Here is an 18,549-nt window from a genome sequence, read left to right on the forward strand (position 1 = left end):
CACAGACATTTGGCGGAAAGAAAAATCCTCGGAAAAATAAAGGAAAAATGGAAGAAAAAAACAATTGTAGTTAAAAGTAACTTGACAGCGGAAATGTTTACCTACTAATGCGATTCAACAATCGGTACTATTTGGTGAAAATGATTTTCTTACGTTATTGCACCTAGTAGTTCGAAACCTACTCCTGCCATCTAAAATTCACCTTTGTGGTTGACACATTCGTGGAAATTCTCACCAAAAATTTGAAAACGTTTGAGGAAAATAAATGGGTGAATCAAAATTTTTGCACTGTCTATTATACTTTTGGAAATATCTAATAACTCTCTAAGGCTATGCGGCCCTCTAACGAAGAACGTTTTACCGAAATCATTTACCCATAAACTTTCGAGTTTCAAATGCCGCAATTATGTCGAATAAAGAAATCGTTCCGTAAACAATTATTTCGTGGCCTCATAAATCGGCTCGAGCCGAGTGGTGGATTTCGGACTTGCAGGAGCAAATTATGAAGATTTCTGCACCACTCTCGCCTGTTGCTTCATCCATCCTGCGTGGTTCAACCAGCGTCGCAAACGTTCGGAAACCCGCTTCGCCGGCTCACCGCCTCACTTCCGAATCTTTATGCAAATGGATGGGTCGGCCATAAATTTTACTGTCGCGGGCTCCGGTATGAGCGCGGAAATTGCATCTATGAAAACACGGGCACTTGGCATGCAAACCATTTCGCGAGGAGGGGAAAAAAGATACCATCTATTTCCACAAGAGTTAGACGCCCGAGCAGTTATGAGGTTTGTCATTCTATTCAGTCTGACTTCTTCTCATATTATCAACCTCACTTTCAAATAATTAAATGTGCATTCTCAGAACTGAGTGCAGCGTTTACGTGCTACGTCGATACTTTCACTCGTCATGCAAGAACGACAAGGATTTAAGGAGTCATTTAAGGGTATTTAATAGGATTTAAGGAGTCTTTCAAAGCTGAAACTTCAAGTTTTCATACTCAGACGAACGAAAAAGATATTTCCATCATTTGTTCTTAATTTAAAATTTTCTCAAAAAATTTTAAATAGTATATCAATGATGAGTGAATACGAAGGACCATTTCTCCCCATTTACAAACTGGAATACATTCATCTTTCTCGGTAATAGTATCTAAAAAATGAACAGAGTTGAATAATTTCACTTTTAATCAACGACGAATGTAATTCAGCGTCTTATTGATGTTTTAACAAAAAATTAATATTCAATAATTATCTTTATCATTCTGAAACTATGTAATTCAACCTCAAAAAATTATTAATGCACCTAAAGCACAGAAAATCCACAAATAGCTTCATCGAAATTCATGGTATCTATTGTATTGCGCAGACTCTTGAAGGTAGAAAAATCCCTGTTATTTAAAGAATCATTTTAGAGTTTATATGTTTCATTAATGAAGCTCTTTTCTTCAAGCCCCGCTCAGGCACAACCTTTCAACGCTGGCGAATGAAATATTTGTATCCCTTCTGGTGTTTTTCCCAAGGTAATTCTCCTGCCAGCTCCACACTTGTTACGAACTGCTGCAAGCTTCCTCTTTTCAACTTCCTTGCGAAACACCACTCAGCACTAAACAAATAGATGGAGCCAATAAGTCAATGTTGACACACCTAAGCCACAAAAACAGCAAATAAACAAACAAACACTGCCGGCTACTTTTGGAGTCCTTGACTCCAACATCATTGCCACAATAAACAAGATAAACGAAACGTCGGCCAACATGGAGCCCCTGACCCGGTGGAAGACCCGGGAAAACTATATAAATCATTGCCACATTTATAACGATCGGCCATTTATCCTCATGTAAGCCTCGAGGTTGCTTTTGTCTGACATAATCTAAAATAATTGCAGAAAATAAATAAATAATTTAAAAATGAAAAGTAAATGCCCCATTTAGTCGAATCGAAAGTCGATCCAAGTAGGAAAAATGATTTTGCGCTAGAAAGACGAGAAACCAGCACTGTTAGGACGAGCGTTGATCATAGCTTCTTTCATATTGACCCCAATATTTTATCTTGAAGGTATGTCAGTTAATTTAATACTTTAAGCAGATCATACACGCTGAAAAGAGATATGACTAACGTTTTTTACGAGGTAAAGAGATTAACATCCCGTAAAAATCTTTAAATTTCATTAATCTCCACAGACGGGGTAATGGATCTCTATCTGTATCATTTAGTCTTTCGTTTGCTTACCGGATACTGTAGAGGACGGAGCCGTATGGGAAAATGCGGATGTAGACGTTGGGCATGATGATGTTGTGGAAGTGGCCCTCCTTTTCGTTCGAAAAGAACAGGTCCGGCATCCACACCCGGCTTGCCTCCGTCAGCGTCAGGTACTTGAGCCTCCCTGCGGATTAAGAGGAAAGGGTGGAGTAGGCGATCTGGATATTGTAACAAAAAAATCTATTCACAATGTGCATAATACGTTTTACGGCCTATTTACAAAAGTACCATTTATTCCCGAACTTAACTCGATCTGATCAGATTTGAAATTAATGATTATTTCAGATTCAATTGATAATTTAAATTGAGAAGGTAAGTGATGAACTTTCAAATTTTTCATCGGTTGTTGGTATTACTGAGGAAGCTATTCTACAGCCTGGCCTCGACTGTCCATGCCTTGCTTACTAACAGCGTTGCGGCTAGGTAGTAGTAGTTGATTTCGGGGAGGCGACCGACAGCTTGAGGTCATTTGCACCATTAGGTATGGATGAGAAAGAAGGTATGGTGGAGCGAAACCCGGCGTCGGTCTGAGTTTCTATTTTCACCGAAAACTTTTTGTTTCAGAACTTAGTTTAAATATTACATTATACCTATTCTTTAGTTAGTTTACAATTGATTTAAGTACCCATTGATGAAATAAACATGAGTTTTTTTTTAATATCAGAGATAGCAACTTTAACTAACTAGTTACAAGTTTCTACTTCACTTTAAGAATTTAGCGGATAAATTTAGCATTAATAAACACTAAGGATCAGAACAGAATTTAGCATTTAAAAATTTTCCCTTGATCGTTGTTTAACGTTCAATTTTTTATTGACGACAGACCTATGAATACAATATTTCCATCTGCAAGATGCATTGGCTGTAAGAATTGGAAATATTGACAAAATTTCATGGAGATGACCAGCACGAACCAATTTCTTGCCTGTTACTATTCTTGATAAGGATATCATGATGATAAGTAGAGGATGGTTTACATGCAAGTGAACCACGATTCGAATCGATTCACAGAAAAAGTTCGCCTAAAAATACAGGTTCGGTATCGAAACGAATCGATCCGAGAAATGAGTGTCGAGTCGATACCCAAAGGGAAAGAAAATTTTTTATTTTTTCGCCATCTCTAGCCGGGAGCAGAGAGATGGAGTTAGCGCGAAGGAGTAGGAAATATCCTCGAGCGTGGTGGCGCATCCTAGCGTCGATTCCGCTCACCACGTCCCACGGCTCCCTCCACCGTCTCTTACTCCTCCCCCCGTGCCAAGACTCCCCCTCCAACCCCGTTCACCCTCCCACTTTTCCTCTTGGCCCTCCCCCATACTCTTCCCCCCCCCTCGAGGGCATACCCCTTTCTCCCCTCCCCCCCGGCCGGTCTCCTTCCATTCTTTTCCCTATTTACTTTTTAAGGGCTTTCGATGCTATCTCTCGGAAGGAAGGCGAGGGCAGGGAGAGAGAGAAAGAGAAGAGTTGTCGAATGTGTGAACGAATCCTTCTTCGCAAAGGAGCTTCCGTCGGGGCATCTTAAAAAAGAAGAGCGTTAAGCCCACACCCTTCACCCTCCATTCCCATCGCCCCCACTCACGACCCCTCACAAACCTAACCCCCCGACCCCCCACCCCCCCCCGTCCACCCTCCAAACCATCAGAAATGACTCGCGGTCATCCCCCACCTCGCGATTCTCCCCCTTCCCCGCCCCCCTTGGGTCCCACAGAATGAGGCGAAAGTGAAAGTGTATGTACTCAATGCCTACCAATATGAGAGGAGGAGGAGGGCCTTTTCGGATGGAAGAAGTGGAAAGGCAACAGTTTCGTGAATCTGAATTTTTTAACGTCCAGGAGACGGCGATGGAATTTGCTCAGCTTTTGCAGGACTTTTTAGCCTTGATGGCTTAGTAAAGGCATAGAGAACAACTTTAGGACTCTATGAGCGTTGACTTTGCGTAACTGCCCTCTCAAAACGGTTCTACTACCGTCATCATACTTGAGGCAGGCACGAAGGAAACTATCATCCATGGCCCTCTTTAAATCGTTGGAGTACGGGAAAATTTTTTTCGAACCTCTCCTTCGTTATGCACATAACCTTGAGGCAATGAATTTTTTTTTGCGTTTAGCCATCTATCATATCTGAGCTCACCTATCATAATAAAATTTAGATCCGACTTCTACTGACGAGGGAACATCTCTAGACATTTCAATTCCGACAAGCTACAAGGTAAAAAAACGCATCCCCATGGCGTGGCACGCAAAACGGATTATAGCGCTGTTATCTTTATTATCTCTGTGATGGTGAAGCCTTTACCTGGATTCCTTTCATTTGATTTCAATCCTGCTCAGCAAGAAGTTTATTTTAATTTTTTAAGATACTTCGTATTTTGTACATGCAGAAACCAAAATTAATTTCAATAAATTTAATTACATGACCGGTCTCCAGAGAGATCAAATACATGTTTTATCAACTGCATCCACTGAAAATTTTGATCGTCAAATTAAGTACAGGGCACAATGAAATTAATGCGGACATACATAATGAATTTTACGGCAAGTGGTATTTACACTGATTACATTGACATAAGCCACATGGCTGTATGTTGATTCAATCACTAGAAAATGTATATATCCTTCATTTTAGAAGCGGATGCAAATGATGAAAGCAAATTATTAATAAAATTTTGAAAATAAATAATGGATGAAATAAAATATTGATCTTCCAAATTTAATATCAAGATTCATCAATCTCATTATTGGAGTTTAAATAAATGCCTCAATAACTGCATTGATTTTCGTGCCTGGTTCATGAATAGCAAAATGATATATTCCCTTCTTTTAAATTTACTGCAAACGGGCGCCTTGTGTTATTATAGGCACGGAAACCAAATTATGGAAATAACGTACAAAATAAGCATTCATGGAATTAAATTAACACTTTTTTCGGATGAAATAATTATTTCCCAAGCATATTTTCATATATAGCGAGAAGTTTTTGGTTGGATAAGTTTGTGACCTGCAAGCAAGATTTACATTCCAAATTAAAATTAGTTTTAATTAATATGAGCTAATATGAAAATTAACTTCAATCCATCACAAGGGCAAGAGCACTTGCCTTTTCATGAAAAATATGACTTGAATAAAATCTGTGTACTTAATTAACCTCCAAGAAGGAACCTCCTGCAGTTATTTTTTTAAAAGAAAAAAAAACATTTCACAAGGTCATTTTGGTTCAACCTCTCTGGATTGTAATGGACCCCTAACATCCCAAATGAAGCAAATATCCGAGAAGCATTTCTTGGTTTGATAAATAAATAAATAAGGAAACGTCTCACTCACCTCCCAAGTCGCCGAACTTGAGTCTTTCGTCCAGCCATTGCTCTCGAAATGTCAGCTGCACGCTGTACTCCTGTAAAGACAAGTGACGCCATCTCGGCGTGTGTGTGTCTGGGAAGCAGAGAGTTGGATTCTCTCTGCCGCCCAAACTCCCTTGCCTTCCCACTCCCTCACCCCCTCACCCCCACGGCCCTACCCTCCAACCCACCCACCCACCCTCCCTCCAAAAACTCCCTTTTTCCAGACGTCTCATTAAGGAGAGGAACGAAAAGAAACCCAAGCCCCTTACACCCTTTACTTTCCTTCCCCTCCCATCCCTCATCCCTTTCGTTCTCTCTCGCCCTCTCAAACGGAACATTCCCCGGAAAACCCTTCATCCCCACAGCGTTTTTTTCCCTCCCCCCCCTGACCACCCTGCCGTCCAAAGCTTCCCCTCGACTCCGAGACACACCGAGCGCGCCTCTCCCCACTCCACACACCCCGTCACGTCACTCAAAATTCCCCCTCTTTCTCCTCGCACCGCGCCCCCAATTACTTCTCGGAGCCGCCCTCGGACGGAGAAGTAAATGGTACCGCGCGGTCCCTCACGTGAACGGACGTGGAGGATTTGGGAGGGAGGGAGGGGTGTGTGTGAGTGCGGATCACACGATCGGTGGTACGGAGCGACGCTCCCCCGCAAGGACGTGAGTGATGAGAGTGCATCTTCCGCGGCCGTTGGAATTTGACGAATCACGGAAGGGACGACGGGACCGACGGACTCGGGGGCGTTCACCCGAGCGTCAGTGGCGGAATTCGGACTGGGACTTCGAGAAACGAGGACCTGGAAATCTCCCTCCTTTGCAAATGCCGAGAAAATATTAAGAGCTAATGCTCTCAGAAACACTTATTCCCGGAAGGGGCGGGAGGAAGGGAAGCTGCGGCTCGTGGGACTCTATTTGTTCTTTTGTTGTACCGAGACCGGCCTTTTGAATAAATGTTTTTTGAGTATCTAATCAGAACTTTCCTGATTCCTTAAGTCAGATTTTATATTCGTGGTTTAAAAGTTTTCAAGTATCCAGTACAATTAACGGAGAATGAAAAACATGATCAAAAAATTAACAAATTAAATCAGTGTAATATGTGCTAATTGTTCCCAATCACGATTAATCATAATCTATCAAAAGGTGCGGGACGAAGAGAGACTATTTGGCCATTCAATGAGTACCTATTTCTCATCCGTTATTTATGTTATGCATAAAAATGAGCTCAAAGGTCAAACTGTCACTTTAACCTTGGAAATTTCAAATGATTTGGTAGTCTTTGGAGAGAATCGTAAATTGGGAACAAAATAATTCGCGGCCTCGTATTTTTTCATTTCTATTACTTTGCGCTAAATTTTCTATCGTGTTCTTGCCGGAATAGCTCTCTGATACTTCGGTTAGAAATAACAGAAACTAATACTTAAAAAATGGTAATATTCCCAACCCTTTTGTTTTTTTCACCTAAGTGGGTCTCCTTACAATTTTTTTTATCTCTTCCAAAGTAGTCATTTCGCCACTGTTTTAAATGTTCGTTTTTCATTATGGAAGCACCTTGAGGCCACCATTGATATCTGCTAGCAATTTAGGAATAAGCCCAGGCCTCTTTGTGGAGTTGGTAGAAATGAACACCCCAAATGTTTTTCTTGCTGAATTGCTTCCTTGGTTCTTAAGTGACTTCTTGAGCTAGTAAAGCCAATCTCAATCATCACCATAACTACGGAATTGAGCTCAAAGACGCCGAACTAATGGCGCTGTGGGGTCTCGGTAGCCGAGGAAAAAATACTCCTTCCTTCACGGTAAATTTCTCGTCGCAAATCGACACCCAGTTAATCAAACGTGCTTCATTTCAATGGTGGATAGATGGAATCCCACGATGTAGGCATGGACCCGTTATTGAATTATCCGTAAAATTGACAAGGAGGGCAAGATTCCCCATTGTATAGGGTTCCCATTTACAAAATCCAAAACTGCTTTCAATTCGACATTTTATGACAGATGGTGCATGAATTCCCTTGAACGCAGATCAACTAATTGCTCAAGATGGATTCTGTACAGAGTTGAAATACAGAGGTGGTAGAATTTATAAACCCAGAAATAACATACGAAGCCGTTTTCATTTAGAAAAGGATGGATCGTCGTCTACCGCAATATTAATGAATTCGGAAAAAAACTAGGAACATTGTTTCCCGAAACATTTGAATATCTAATGACGCATGCATTAGCAATTTGTAAATTTGGAGACTTTTCGAGATGGAAGGGCTACGTTGAACGCCTAATTTTCTATGCTACATGATCCCCGAATTTTAATATCCATTACAAATTGAGGACTGCCATCTCACTCCCTTGTCCACTTTCAATTCTTACCGTGATATAGGAGGTACAGGATTTACTTTCAAATTGTCTTGAGTTGCTGGTTGCACAAATGAATCTTCTTGGATTCAATCAGGAGGGAAATTGAGCAAAATGGAAATCGCTGAAATGACTTATCAAACTTGTGGACAACTGATGAAAATCGCGTTCAAACCGGTTCTTATCCTGATATAAAAGTAGTTCTTCCCTTTAGAAAGCTGAAAAGTCAATTTCATTAATGATAATTGCTATAAAATCACTGTTTAAACATCTACTTTTTGTTTCATGCACGACTTTTTGCTAAATGGTATAGAATTAAAGCAATTTTTTCCCCCAAGTACAATTAATAGTACTTGCAGCTTGATCAAAGCAATCGAGTTAAATTAGAGAAGCTTTTGGAAGAAATACATACAGAGGGGCAACTGAGTAATGATTTTAATTTTGACCGATGGTGTATGATGTTAAATGCAATTAATATTAGAATTTAAAAATGAGCAATGAGTAATCATGGCATACTGCATTCATACTATTTTAAAACGAATTATCACTTTCCAGGTATTTTTTTCAGACTTGTTTTCCTTCCACAAATTCTCTAACAGGAATGGAATCAGTCACGGAAATCAAAAAGCTAAGGAAAATGTAAAGGAAAAGTAATGTCAATGAAAACATTTCATTTGAATATAGGCTAAATTTACATGCAAAACAAATGCATGATGTGAGAGTTATGTTGGGGGTTTAATGAGTTTTGAATTTTGAGAAAATATATCAGTGAGATGACAGCCCTGTGTTTGCAAGAGTTACATTGATCCAACGGATTATTTATAAGAGTACGTAAATCTTGAATTAAAATTTCACCTGCGAATGACTCAAACGGCGATTATATTTATACCAGCTTTACAGAGTAATCTCTGTAACCTTAATTCACGATTGACACCGCACAGCTGACAACTAAGTGATTGAGTAACCTAACCCTGCGCAATAATAACCACCTATGAGCGCATCAATAGCAAAATAATTTAGTTAAGAATATAGAATTGGATTAATAGATGTATACGGTATTTATTAATTATAATTTTCGTCTGCTCAAATACCAAGAATTTAATTGACAGGTCACATATAAACGATTACTTTCAACTTTAATGTCAAACAGCGATATATAAATACCTTTTTGAAACTACTACAAAATATAAATAAAATTTCTTCGGGAACACAGTAATAATTTTGAACCAAGAAATTTTTCTTAACTATGATTTTTTAACTTTGAACTACAGAGAAACTATAATATTTCTCTTATAATTCATTGCCTGCCGCATAATTCCAATGAAATACATTGATTTATCATGTAATATCAACTTTTGACTACTATGATATGACTTCTTCGTATCACGCTAAAAGATCGTGTTACGATCCCTCACGTGACAAAGAACTCAGGTGACCTTTTCATTTATTGAATTCTTGACGATATTTTATTTTATAATCTTTTCATTCGTCAATTTCTCCGTTTTTGATTTTATTTTTCAGTCAGACCAAAGTGGAAACGGGAATTATTGATATTTCAATGAGTGACATGATATCCGCGACCTGATAGATTTTGCGGTGGTAACCACGATGAACGCCGGTTTGAGCTTGTAACGGAATAATATAAATGAAAAATTGATTTTTAGAGAGTAAAAATCAAAGCATGGTTAATGCGTCATGGCCATGGATGAGTTATCGGATTTCCGGAAGATGCAATATCATCGCGTCCGTACGGAAGCGCATTCTTTGCAAGTTTTTTTTATGACTTCTTGAATATTTTACAACGTGAATTTAGCCCTCATTGAAGAGGAATTTTTCCAATCACTACCTCGGTACCCACAAAAAAAACCCACCGCTTTAGCTTCAACAATATGATAATACAGGAACTAGCATAAGTTAATGAAAAGTTTTTTTTCAGATATGAGATGTAAATCAAGTTTTCAGCTTAGCAAAGTTTGACATTAGATTTCCAAAGAAACGATTATTTGAGATTTGAATCGTTCTGAACCCACTTGGCTTTGAAATTTTACAAGCAAAATATTGAACTCAATTGATCACAGAGAATCAATAAAATAGAATGATTGAAATTCTGAAAAAAGTGAAAGATTAAATTTGTTCACAAAATGCCAAGCGGGTATTGTTACATTTAATTTCAGTGAGATATTGTTCAAATGTAAAACAACAATCTTATTAAATACACATGAAAATGGACCAGTTTGAAAAAAAAATATATATATATAGTATATATATAACAAATGACACACACAAACTACGGTACACAACAAATCACTACGGATTGATTGAGGAAACACACAGAGAAGCAAGAAGGAAAAAATGTATTTACACACGAACAGGCAAAACGCGGGGAGAACACGGAGCAAATGGAACAGCTCAGGCAAGTCATGCGAGAAACAACATCAACCTGAACAACAACCAACAGTCGCACATCAAGAAACGACATGGATTAGAGAGATAGAGAGAGAGAGAAAGAGAGAAAGAGTGAGAGAGAGAGAGAGAGAAAAAAAAAATAAAGGAACCGTGCATTCGAAGCGCAAACTGGACACGCAGCGGGCTATGGACGACAGAAAACGGAACATGCAACGAGGCAAACACTAATCCGCGCTACTGTGTTACAAGGCTTTCCCTCTTCAGCACAAGGTCACAAACTGTGCGGGGAGGGGAGAGTCGGTCTTTTTTTTTAGACTCCTGCTGAAGATTGTCGCTTGCGTGTGTTGTCTTGAGAGAGAGAGAAAGAGGTAGACAGATAGACAGATAGAGAGAGAGAGAGAGAGAGAGAAAGAGAGAGAAAGAGATTGGGGATGGGAGGGAAGAAGAGAAAAAAATAAACACAAAGAATAGGAAATTTGGTTAGTAAGAAAGGGGACATCGATTGGAGGAAAATCGGTAGTGGACCAACAACTAAACGGTAATTTCTCATGTTTTACTTTTATTTTTCTTTGGAGACTAATGCACGGGCAGCACTCCTTTATCCATGGGAGATCTTATCCTTTCTTACTCACCCACGGCCGTTGGGTTTAAGGGTGAACAGTAGACAAAAGTGGTGGCGTTGTTTTCTCCACAAAACATTTTACAGGAGGAATTAACTTTCCGGTTAATAAGGCATCGTCATCAGGCAAAACTCGTGAAGCAGAATATGTGACCTTTCCAAAGTACTGATGACCTAAATTTAAACACTTATTGTACTGCTCACGAATTGCGTTAGTTTTTAATGAGCTCCGATGACCTCTTCAGACTCACTTACTGTCGATGTAGTTCGGTCAGGTATGAACACAGTACATGAGGAAAACTGTGACGAAAAATTCAAATTATTTACTCGTTTCCAGAAAAACAGAAAAAACAGAACTAGTGCATTGGTTTGAGATCAAAACAATTAATATAAGAGAGTTATACTAACGAGAAGAGGTTATACATCACGGATGATTTTTAAAAGGAGGTATATTTAAGTACTATATGTGGACGAGGGATTCAGAAAAGAACGGACAATGGTATTTACAATGAGAGAGGGGAAAAGAGCACTGGGATGTTCAAGAATGAAATTTACGGGCGAGGAGACAGTTAAGGGTGGTGAGAGACGGAACAGGGGGTGAAAATTAAGTCAAAAGGCCATCGGAGCAGAAAAATCTATTAATGAGCAAACGTAAGAAATTTAGGAATTCATTTACTTTTTGAGACAAATTAGTCGGCACTACAATCAGCGAAATACTGGACAAGAAATATTCCTCATCCACATTTATTTCCTCAAAGCCGTAATCGGTGACGACTGACACGTAACCTCTCAACTCGCTACGCTCGCGACCATTGCGTATCATCGTTACGCCACCAAGTGTTGAAATGGGACGGATGGGCACCAAAGGAGGCGTGCGGAGAGATGAGATGTCCCATCGATAAGGCTCTTCACCCGGGGAAGTTAAGGTGAGAGACCAGGACAGAAAGAGAGGGCGTAACACAACATACGGGTCACGCACGAGCAGAGCAGAGGGGATGATACAATGAAAACGGACGGAACCCAGACAAATATGCGGAGGGTGGGAGGATCGGGGAATGGGGAGGGGGCGGGTGGCGGAAGAAAAGGGTAAAGAGTGAAGGGAGTCACGACTGTGTTATCACATAGAGACACCGAATGCGTGGGTCGGACGAAGGGAGAATATCGAGGAGGCTAAAGGAGGCGTTTGAGAAAGATCGTGAAGACAGTGTGTGAAGACGTGTGAGTTCGCGTCGGGAGAAAGGATGCTGATAGAATGGGGGTGGGGATAAAAAAGCACTCGGGGTAAGGGGTCAAGAGGTCATACGTACCGTTGGACACCCCGGACTAAAGCTCTAGACTACGAAGTCCAGTCAATCCTGGGCGTGACGCCATCGTCGTATATTGCTGTCGTCAGGACATAATCACTCTGGCATGTTGCAAGGCATGTGGGATCACTTTATAACCCACTATTTATAACGCCTTTTGTCGAGCATATAATTTTGATGATAAAACAGCATAGAGGTCGACGATGGGGTCACGAGAAACGTTGACCACACTTCACGGTGGCCCAGAGCTTACCTCCGGACGTGTCGGACACGTATTGGAACAGGCTCGTGAGAGAAATCTCCCGCAGAGCCGAACGCGATAACGAACCGGCCTCGGAAGACAGAAAAGGGATGGGGTATTACGTTTCGCAGGGTGTGAGGGTTCGGGGCGTGATTAAGGGTCCCTTTGTTCTCCTCCCGACACATGTTTCGAACGTCAGAGACGTCGCAATGGGAGAGGGACGCGGGGACGCCGTGCAGGTTTTTCCCCAGAAGAGGGTGATGATGGTGGTGCTTAGACCGCGGATCGGCACCTTCGCCAGCGTGCACGTATGGGATTCGTGACAGAAATAATGAAGAGAAACCGATTGTGGTGATTTGGGTGATGGAGAGGGGTGATGGTGTTGGTGGTGGGAAGATGAAAGCTGAGGACCGCTTGGTTAACGTTCAACCAAGGTAAGAGCTGAAAGTCGTACTTCAATCGCGTGACATTCCGTCACCCCGCATTTGCTATGAGGTCTTAAATACCTTGAACGTTTGAAATAAAAGCAAAGAGGAAGATTGAAAATTCCACTGTCGATATTTCGGTCAGAATAGATGAACATTTAACGGGAGAATTGTGTAATAAGGTTTGACTCGCAAAGAGATCAATTTAAACCCAAAGTCCCGAAGTCAAGTTTACTTAAATTGTGGACAAGATCGTAATCACGTTCTATCAGACTAATATGTAGCAGTTTAGCTTACCTCGAGATAATTGTTTTACCATGAATTTCATTGTTTTAAAAGATATCTCTCTGAATTCATCTGATACATAACTGAGAGTACATACGTAAGTTGACACGTGTTATAGTTAAAGATAAATACAGGTAAATAATAAGGTACAGATAAATACAATACTATTATTAAATTTGGACCATTTACGCTTTAATAACATAACTCTAGAGGAGGAATACTATCAATTTAATCCAACTTAAGATAGTGCTACCAAGTTGATATCTTCCCCGGGACACGCCTTGTCACACTACTCTTCATGTAGATGGTCACTCATGTTGACCGAAATATTAATATTGAAGTTTTTATCTTCCTGTTGGTTTGGATTACGCGCCTTCATAAAATTCACAAAAGGTGACTACCTCCATCCGTCCCTTCTTCCTTCTTAGTTTGACGTTTTCCGTCCGCTGCCATTTGGAGGACGAAATTCGACTCCAGATAAAAAAAGGGAATTATATCCCGCCCACCTGAACGATCCGACCTCTTAAGACCCATCTTCCCACTTGTCAAACTTCGGCCTTTTCCACATCCTGGCCAGGAAACTAGAATTGAGACGGGCGTACCTACTTGGCCGATTTCCTAAGGCTTCTTCGGATGGAGTTTTTTTTATTATTATTTTTCCTAGGGTCAGCGAATTGCACTTTATCCACCTAACCTCTGCCTCCGCTGCTTCGCTGACCTTTGAGAGGCAATGGATTTTTTGACCCAAAAAGTAAGGTCCCGAGTAAGTCTTCTACGAACAGAAGGAGACGGAAAAGCCGACCACAAGGGTTCATTGCTAAAGTGGTCCAACACTCTCATAGTGGACTATGTCACTCCTGCCAAAATAAGTGCTTCCGTAGAGAAAAGAAAATTGCAAAGAGGCGTTTGAGGAAGTTGCGTCAAGCCGCGAATGAATGCAGGGTCAATCTCAGACCAATAATCTTAATCGAAGCCTTGTAGCTTCGAAAGAGATCGATGGACTTGGAGCATGCTTCATCGAACGTCATCGAACGTCACGAGCATGCGGTCTTGCAAAAAAATTCAAGCCTTGGTTAGCCATGTTCATTAAGAGACCACGATGTAAGTGTTTTTCATTTTCTTATCCAAGAACCTGCTACTATTCAAGATGGCAAAACGTGTGAGAGACATCCCTGAATACCTTATAGAGAGACCTAATGCAAAATCATAACTTATTTGAAATCAACAGATTTTCCTTAATTCTATCCAATATTTGAAAGAGACCCATGGCCAACTTTAAGTTGTGAGAAAACATAGGAATTAAATGCTATGAGATGCATCGGAATTAAGAATGAGGAGACCTTTCAAATATCATGTTCGACTTGAACCATTGGTTATTTATTTCGGAAGAGAATGCCACGTGAAGGAACCAATTATCAAATATTTACATCAATGTCATTTGATATTTTATTAATTACTTACGATGATTTCGAACATTTGGCTCAACAGCTCTAATATTATACCTACTATTATGACAGCAATTGCCGAAAAATGTTTTTGTAAAACGCCTGATATGAACTCCTCGTGCTTCAAGCAAGCCTGCCAGATGGTGGGCTTGAGATTTCCGGAACCCCCCCCCCCCCAAGACGTGGTCTTCCGAATTAAATGGATCTTTCCTTATGCTCTATAGAAAGTGTTGACCCAATGGAATGATTTGTCCAAATATTTACCAAACTCTTGGGAGATTTACGCAACGACGAGAAACGTGTACGGTTTGGTTGGCAGAATAATGTCTTAGATGCCTGCATGTTATCACTTGCTCGCGTAATTCGTCTTATTGGAGTGTGTACATGTAGGAGACTATTTTAAAGACAGTGTTGAGTCGATGATGTGCGTATTGGAAGAGAGGACTAAAAAGTAAAATGCTAATCTATACATCATACGTAGAACGCGGACTCCAGCAAAGGCTTGGGTGTGGCAACTTTCTATTGTATGCGGAGAAATGAAGTAAATGATCCCACAGAATGAGAGTTGAAAACACGGTTGCCATAATTTCACCATCAAACACTTTCCTCCCTTTAGAATCGCAATAAGTTCAGAAAAAATAGTCTCATTGTAATCACTGAAAAAAACTTAGTTTTTTGTGTGAAAAAATACTAAGTTTATTTATTCAGCCATCATGAATTTTCACAAAATAGAGTGTCAAACCATCGAAAGTCTCATGACGATCTAGAGTGAATGTAATTTAGCTGAGGGAAATGTAATTTTACGACTACGAGAATAATGTGATAGGCCTTAGGGAGTGTAACACTTCGTTATTGGTTCCAGGGTCTCATCCTCGTGCTTGGAGGAAGAAATATTCTTTTATCAACATACACGCATTTTGGTGGAGGTGAACACATTTCAATAGGCAGATGAGAATTGATCGAGCATTAGATCATTTTTTTCAAATCGATATTTGAAACCATCTCATTTTGCCCGCTATATATGGACAATCTGGCTTCCATTATCAACGTAACATTATCAATTGGTTCCATGTCTTAATGAGACATGTTCAATAACCGTTTACTTCTTCATAACACGTACTTATTATTTTTTAAATATTCTTAAGGAATTATGCTGAAACATATTAATTAGACTACCAGCCAGGTATTTAGCTTTCGGCACGGAGAGAATATTTCACTAAGGCAACCATACTTCTTGAACTCATGAAAGCTAGTATGACGTAACATAGGGAGCATTTGATAATGGAAACCAGAGTATCTATCCACATATCGTCGTGGGAGGCGCCATGGTAACACGGTTACCGGTTTACATTTCCAAACGTTTTGATCAACCACCAAAACAATTGGTGGAGCTGACAATTGGGTAGGTGTGCGTCTATTCCAAGGGTTGCGATCCAAAGGTTCCCCAAAAGTAAATATATCCCCCGAGGAGTGGAAACGTGGAATGAATTTTTGTCCAAAATTTCTCGATTATCCTAAGGGTCTGCGGGAGATTTACGATTTAAAAAAATATTTCTCCTTTTCAAGCACCCTCTGGATCTCAAAGTTCAATAAACTCACTGGCAGGCAGCGGATGGAGTGAGAACGTGAACAAGGCGAAGAGAAGCAGAGTCTCGCCTCGCGTATCTTAAATTTTACCCAACATTACGTAGAAATATGGGCTAACAGGAACTAGTTTACAGGGAATTGGGAAACCTCTAAGGGAAATACTATTTCCTTTTAGAGATACTATTTTCATAAACGAGCAAAAATAATTTTAACACTGTTTTTCTGCGAATAAAGAAGATAAGTCTGTTAAAATTGAAACCAACCGCAGTGATTTGAAGACCACAAAGAACCCAGCGGTATATAATGTAATATTCGTGGAACAAAATGAATTCAAAAGTAAATAGTGTCACGAATATAAGTAATATTCATTTTGAATTTTATTAAGCGATGAATATTCCGAAATGGCGGGAGCAAAGCCAAATTTCTGGATCCTCTACTATAAACAGAAAAACCAGCATTTTTTAAACAGCACCATAAACGAAAATAAACGAAATTTACATCATGATACGTATGTGACGAGATGAATTGATGTTAGCGGCAGGGAAATTCTTGGTTACCCGTTGAAAGACGAGCCCAAGTAATGCGGGGAACGACGAATTTACTTCGGAAACTCGACGGCTTTCATTAAACGAGCATGAAGAAGGGAAGAGTCAAATCGATTCTTCTAAGCCATGAGACTGAAATTTCCTTTCTCCTTACCGCTCCCCCGAAGCTCTCCTGCGTGCGTGCCCTGTAGGACGGCATCATTATTATTCATTGCTATTAAAAGTTAAATGTCCATCAAGCTGACGCAAGTATTAAGCATATAAACCTTCGAAGATGTGGACTCTCCACGAAAGTGGAGGGAGTGATTCGACTCGGGTGGTGCAACCCCCTTCGGTGACGCCGGCCAACACCAACGCTCGCGTCCGACTCGTATTCCGTGCGACGTAACTTGGTCCAAAATAATGACCTCCCCCCCTTCTGAATGTACCGTAAATATTGAAGACGCCGGCCGTTGGAGCTGTGGCGCGAGTCCTCTTGAATTAATTGTGCAATTCGGAGAGTTTTGGGGGAAGGAGAGAACGGAAGGGATTATCTAAGGGTTGGAGTTACGAGAAACGACTAATGTCAGGATGTATCGATGTTTTGAAGAGGTTCTAGGTGGTTACGAGTTTGAAAGAGTCTCGCTAGGGGATTGATTATAAGATCCTCTTGAAAGGGAGCTGGGTAACGGATATCTAACCATTTTCTCGCTCTCAAAATGATTTTAAAAAAAGTAATGAAAACCGTCCTACGTTTATCCCTTATTCGGTGGTGGAATTGATGGCAGATAAATTGCCCAAAATAATGGGTTGACCACACCTCTCTTCATTCCCCTTTTCTTCTATCAATAAAGTAATATAAGGAAGCTTGGTGTAATAGGCTGAAATAATTTCAATTTTTACAATTTGACTTATCATTACTTTCCTTTCCACCATGTTAAAAAAAGATAAAAATATGTTTCAGCTGACATTTTGGTATCCTAATATATAAATATTCCTTTTGTTAATTAAATACAGTCTAATTTTATTACATTGACTCCATACCGAAATACGTTTGCGAAAACACATCTTCTCCGTTATCTCTCGAGAGTAAGCACGAGACCAGATGCCTTTACGAGTTCAAATCAGTAGGAATTCGTCAACATTTTGATAAATTATTCATGACCGTAAAACGCTACCCAGTCACTGCAATGCATTTACACGCGAAGTTTTTGTCCCTCCAACTTCAAGATTTCCGATTAAGCAACGTGGTTTTTTTACCCAAATACTATCTTCCATTTTCTTTTAAAATACCAAATTTATGATCTCATTATGATCGTTGTCGTCATATTTTAGGCCAGGCTACCATCTGATACTTCTACTTCTGTCTTTTTTGCATCTCATTGTGGTTTTTCGAGTACGCGTGGCCATCGAAGAGTGGGAATTAAAATTTAGCAGGATTAAAATATACTTTTTAAATACAACAAAAAAGTATAATACACATAATATTTGGCAACCGCTATTCATTGGACACTCTTGTTTGGATCCTCAGTGACTCTGAATTACTTCAGGATATAAGAAACACGAAGGGATTTATCAAAGGGGTTATTAACGAGATCCGTCGAAAGTTAGTAATTACGTTTAATTATTGAGGTTTCGATGATTTTAAAAATAATAGAAAAATTAATAACGAATCATGAGAAGGACGACTTAGTTTCTCGTTCCTTTTCCGTCAACGGATTAGAATACCTAAACTCACCGATGAATTTCCCCGACGCTCTAAATCTCCTCCA

The 18,549-nt window shown here is 40.0% G+C and overlaps 1 protein-coding gene across 2 annotated transcripts in view; it reads right to left on the reverse strand.

Moving 5' to 3' along the window:
- Positions 1–18,549, reverse strand: part of GluClalpha (glycine receptor alpha 1) — a 119,918-nt gene that overhangs the window by 16,198 nt on the left and 85,171 nt on the right. For both annotated transcript variants that reach the window (XM_071595140.1, XM_071595139.1), the window contains exons 4-5: positions 5,576–5,645; positions 2,229–2,382 (exon numbers count right to left, since the gene is read on the reverse strand). In XM_071595140.1, coding sequence (XP_071451241.1) covers positions 2,229–2,382; positions 5,576–5,645 — 224 coding nt within the window. The remainder of the gene's footprint in view (positions 1–2,228; positions 2,383–5,575; positions 5,646–18,549) is intronic.

The sequence above is a fragment of the Hetaerina americana genome, unplaced genomic scaffold (genome assembly GCF_022747635.1).
Source record: "Hetaerina americana unplaced genomic scaffold, ioHetAmer1.1.p SCAF_7, whole genome shotgun sequence".
In the NCBI taxonomy this organism is placed as follows: domain Eukaryota; kingdom Metazoa; phylum Arthropoda; class Insecta; order Odonata; family Calopterygidae; genus Hetaerina; species Hetaerina americana.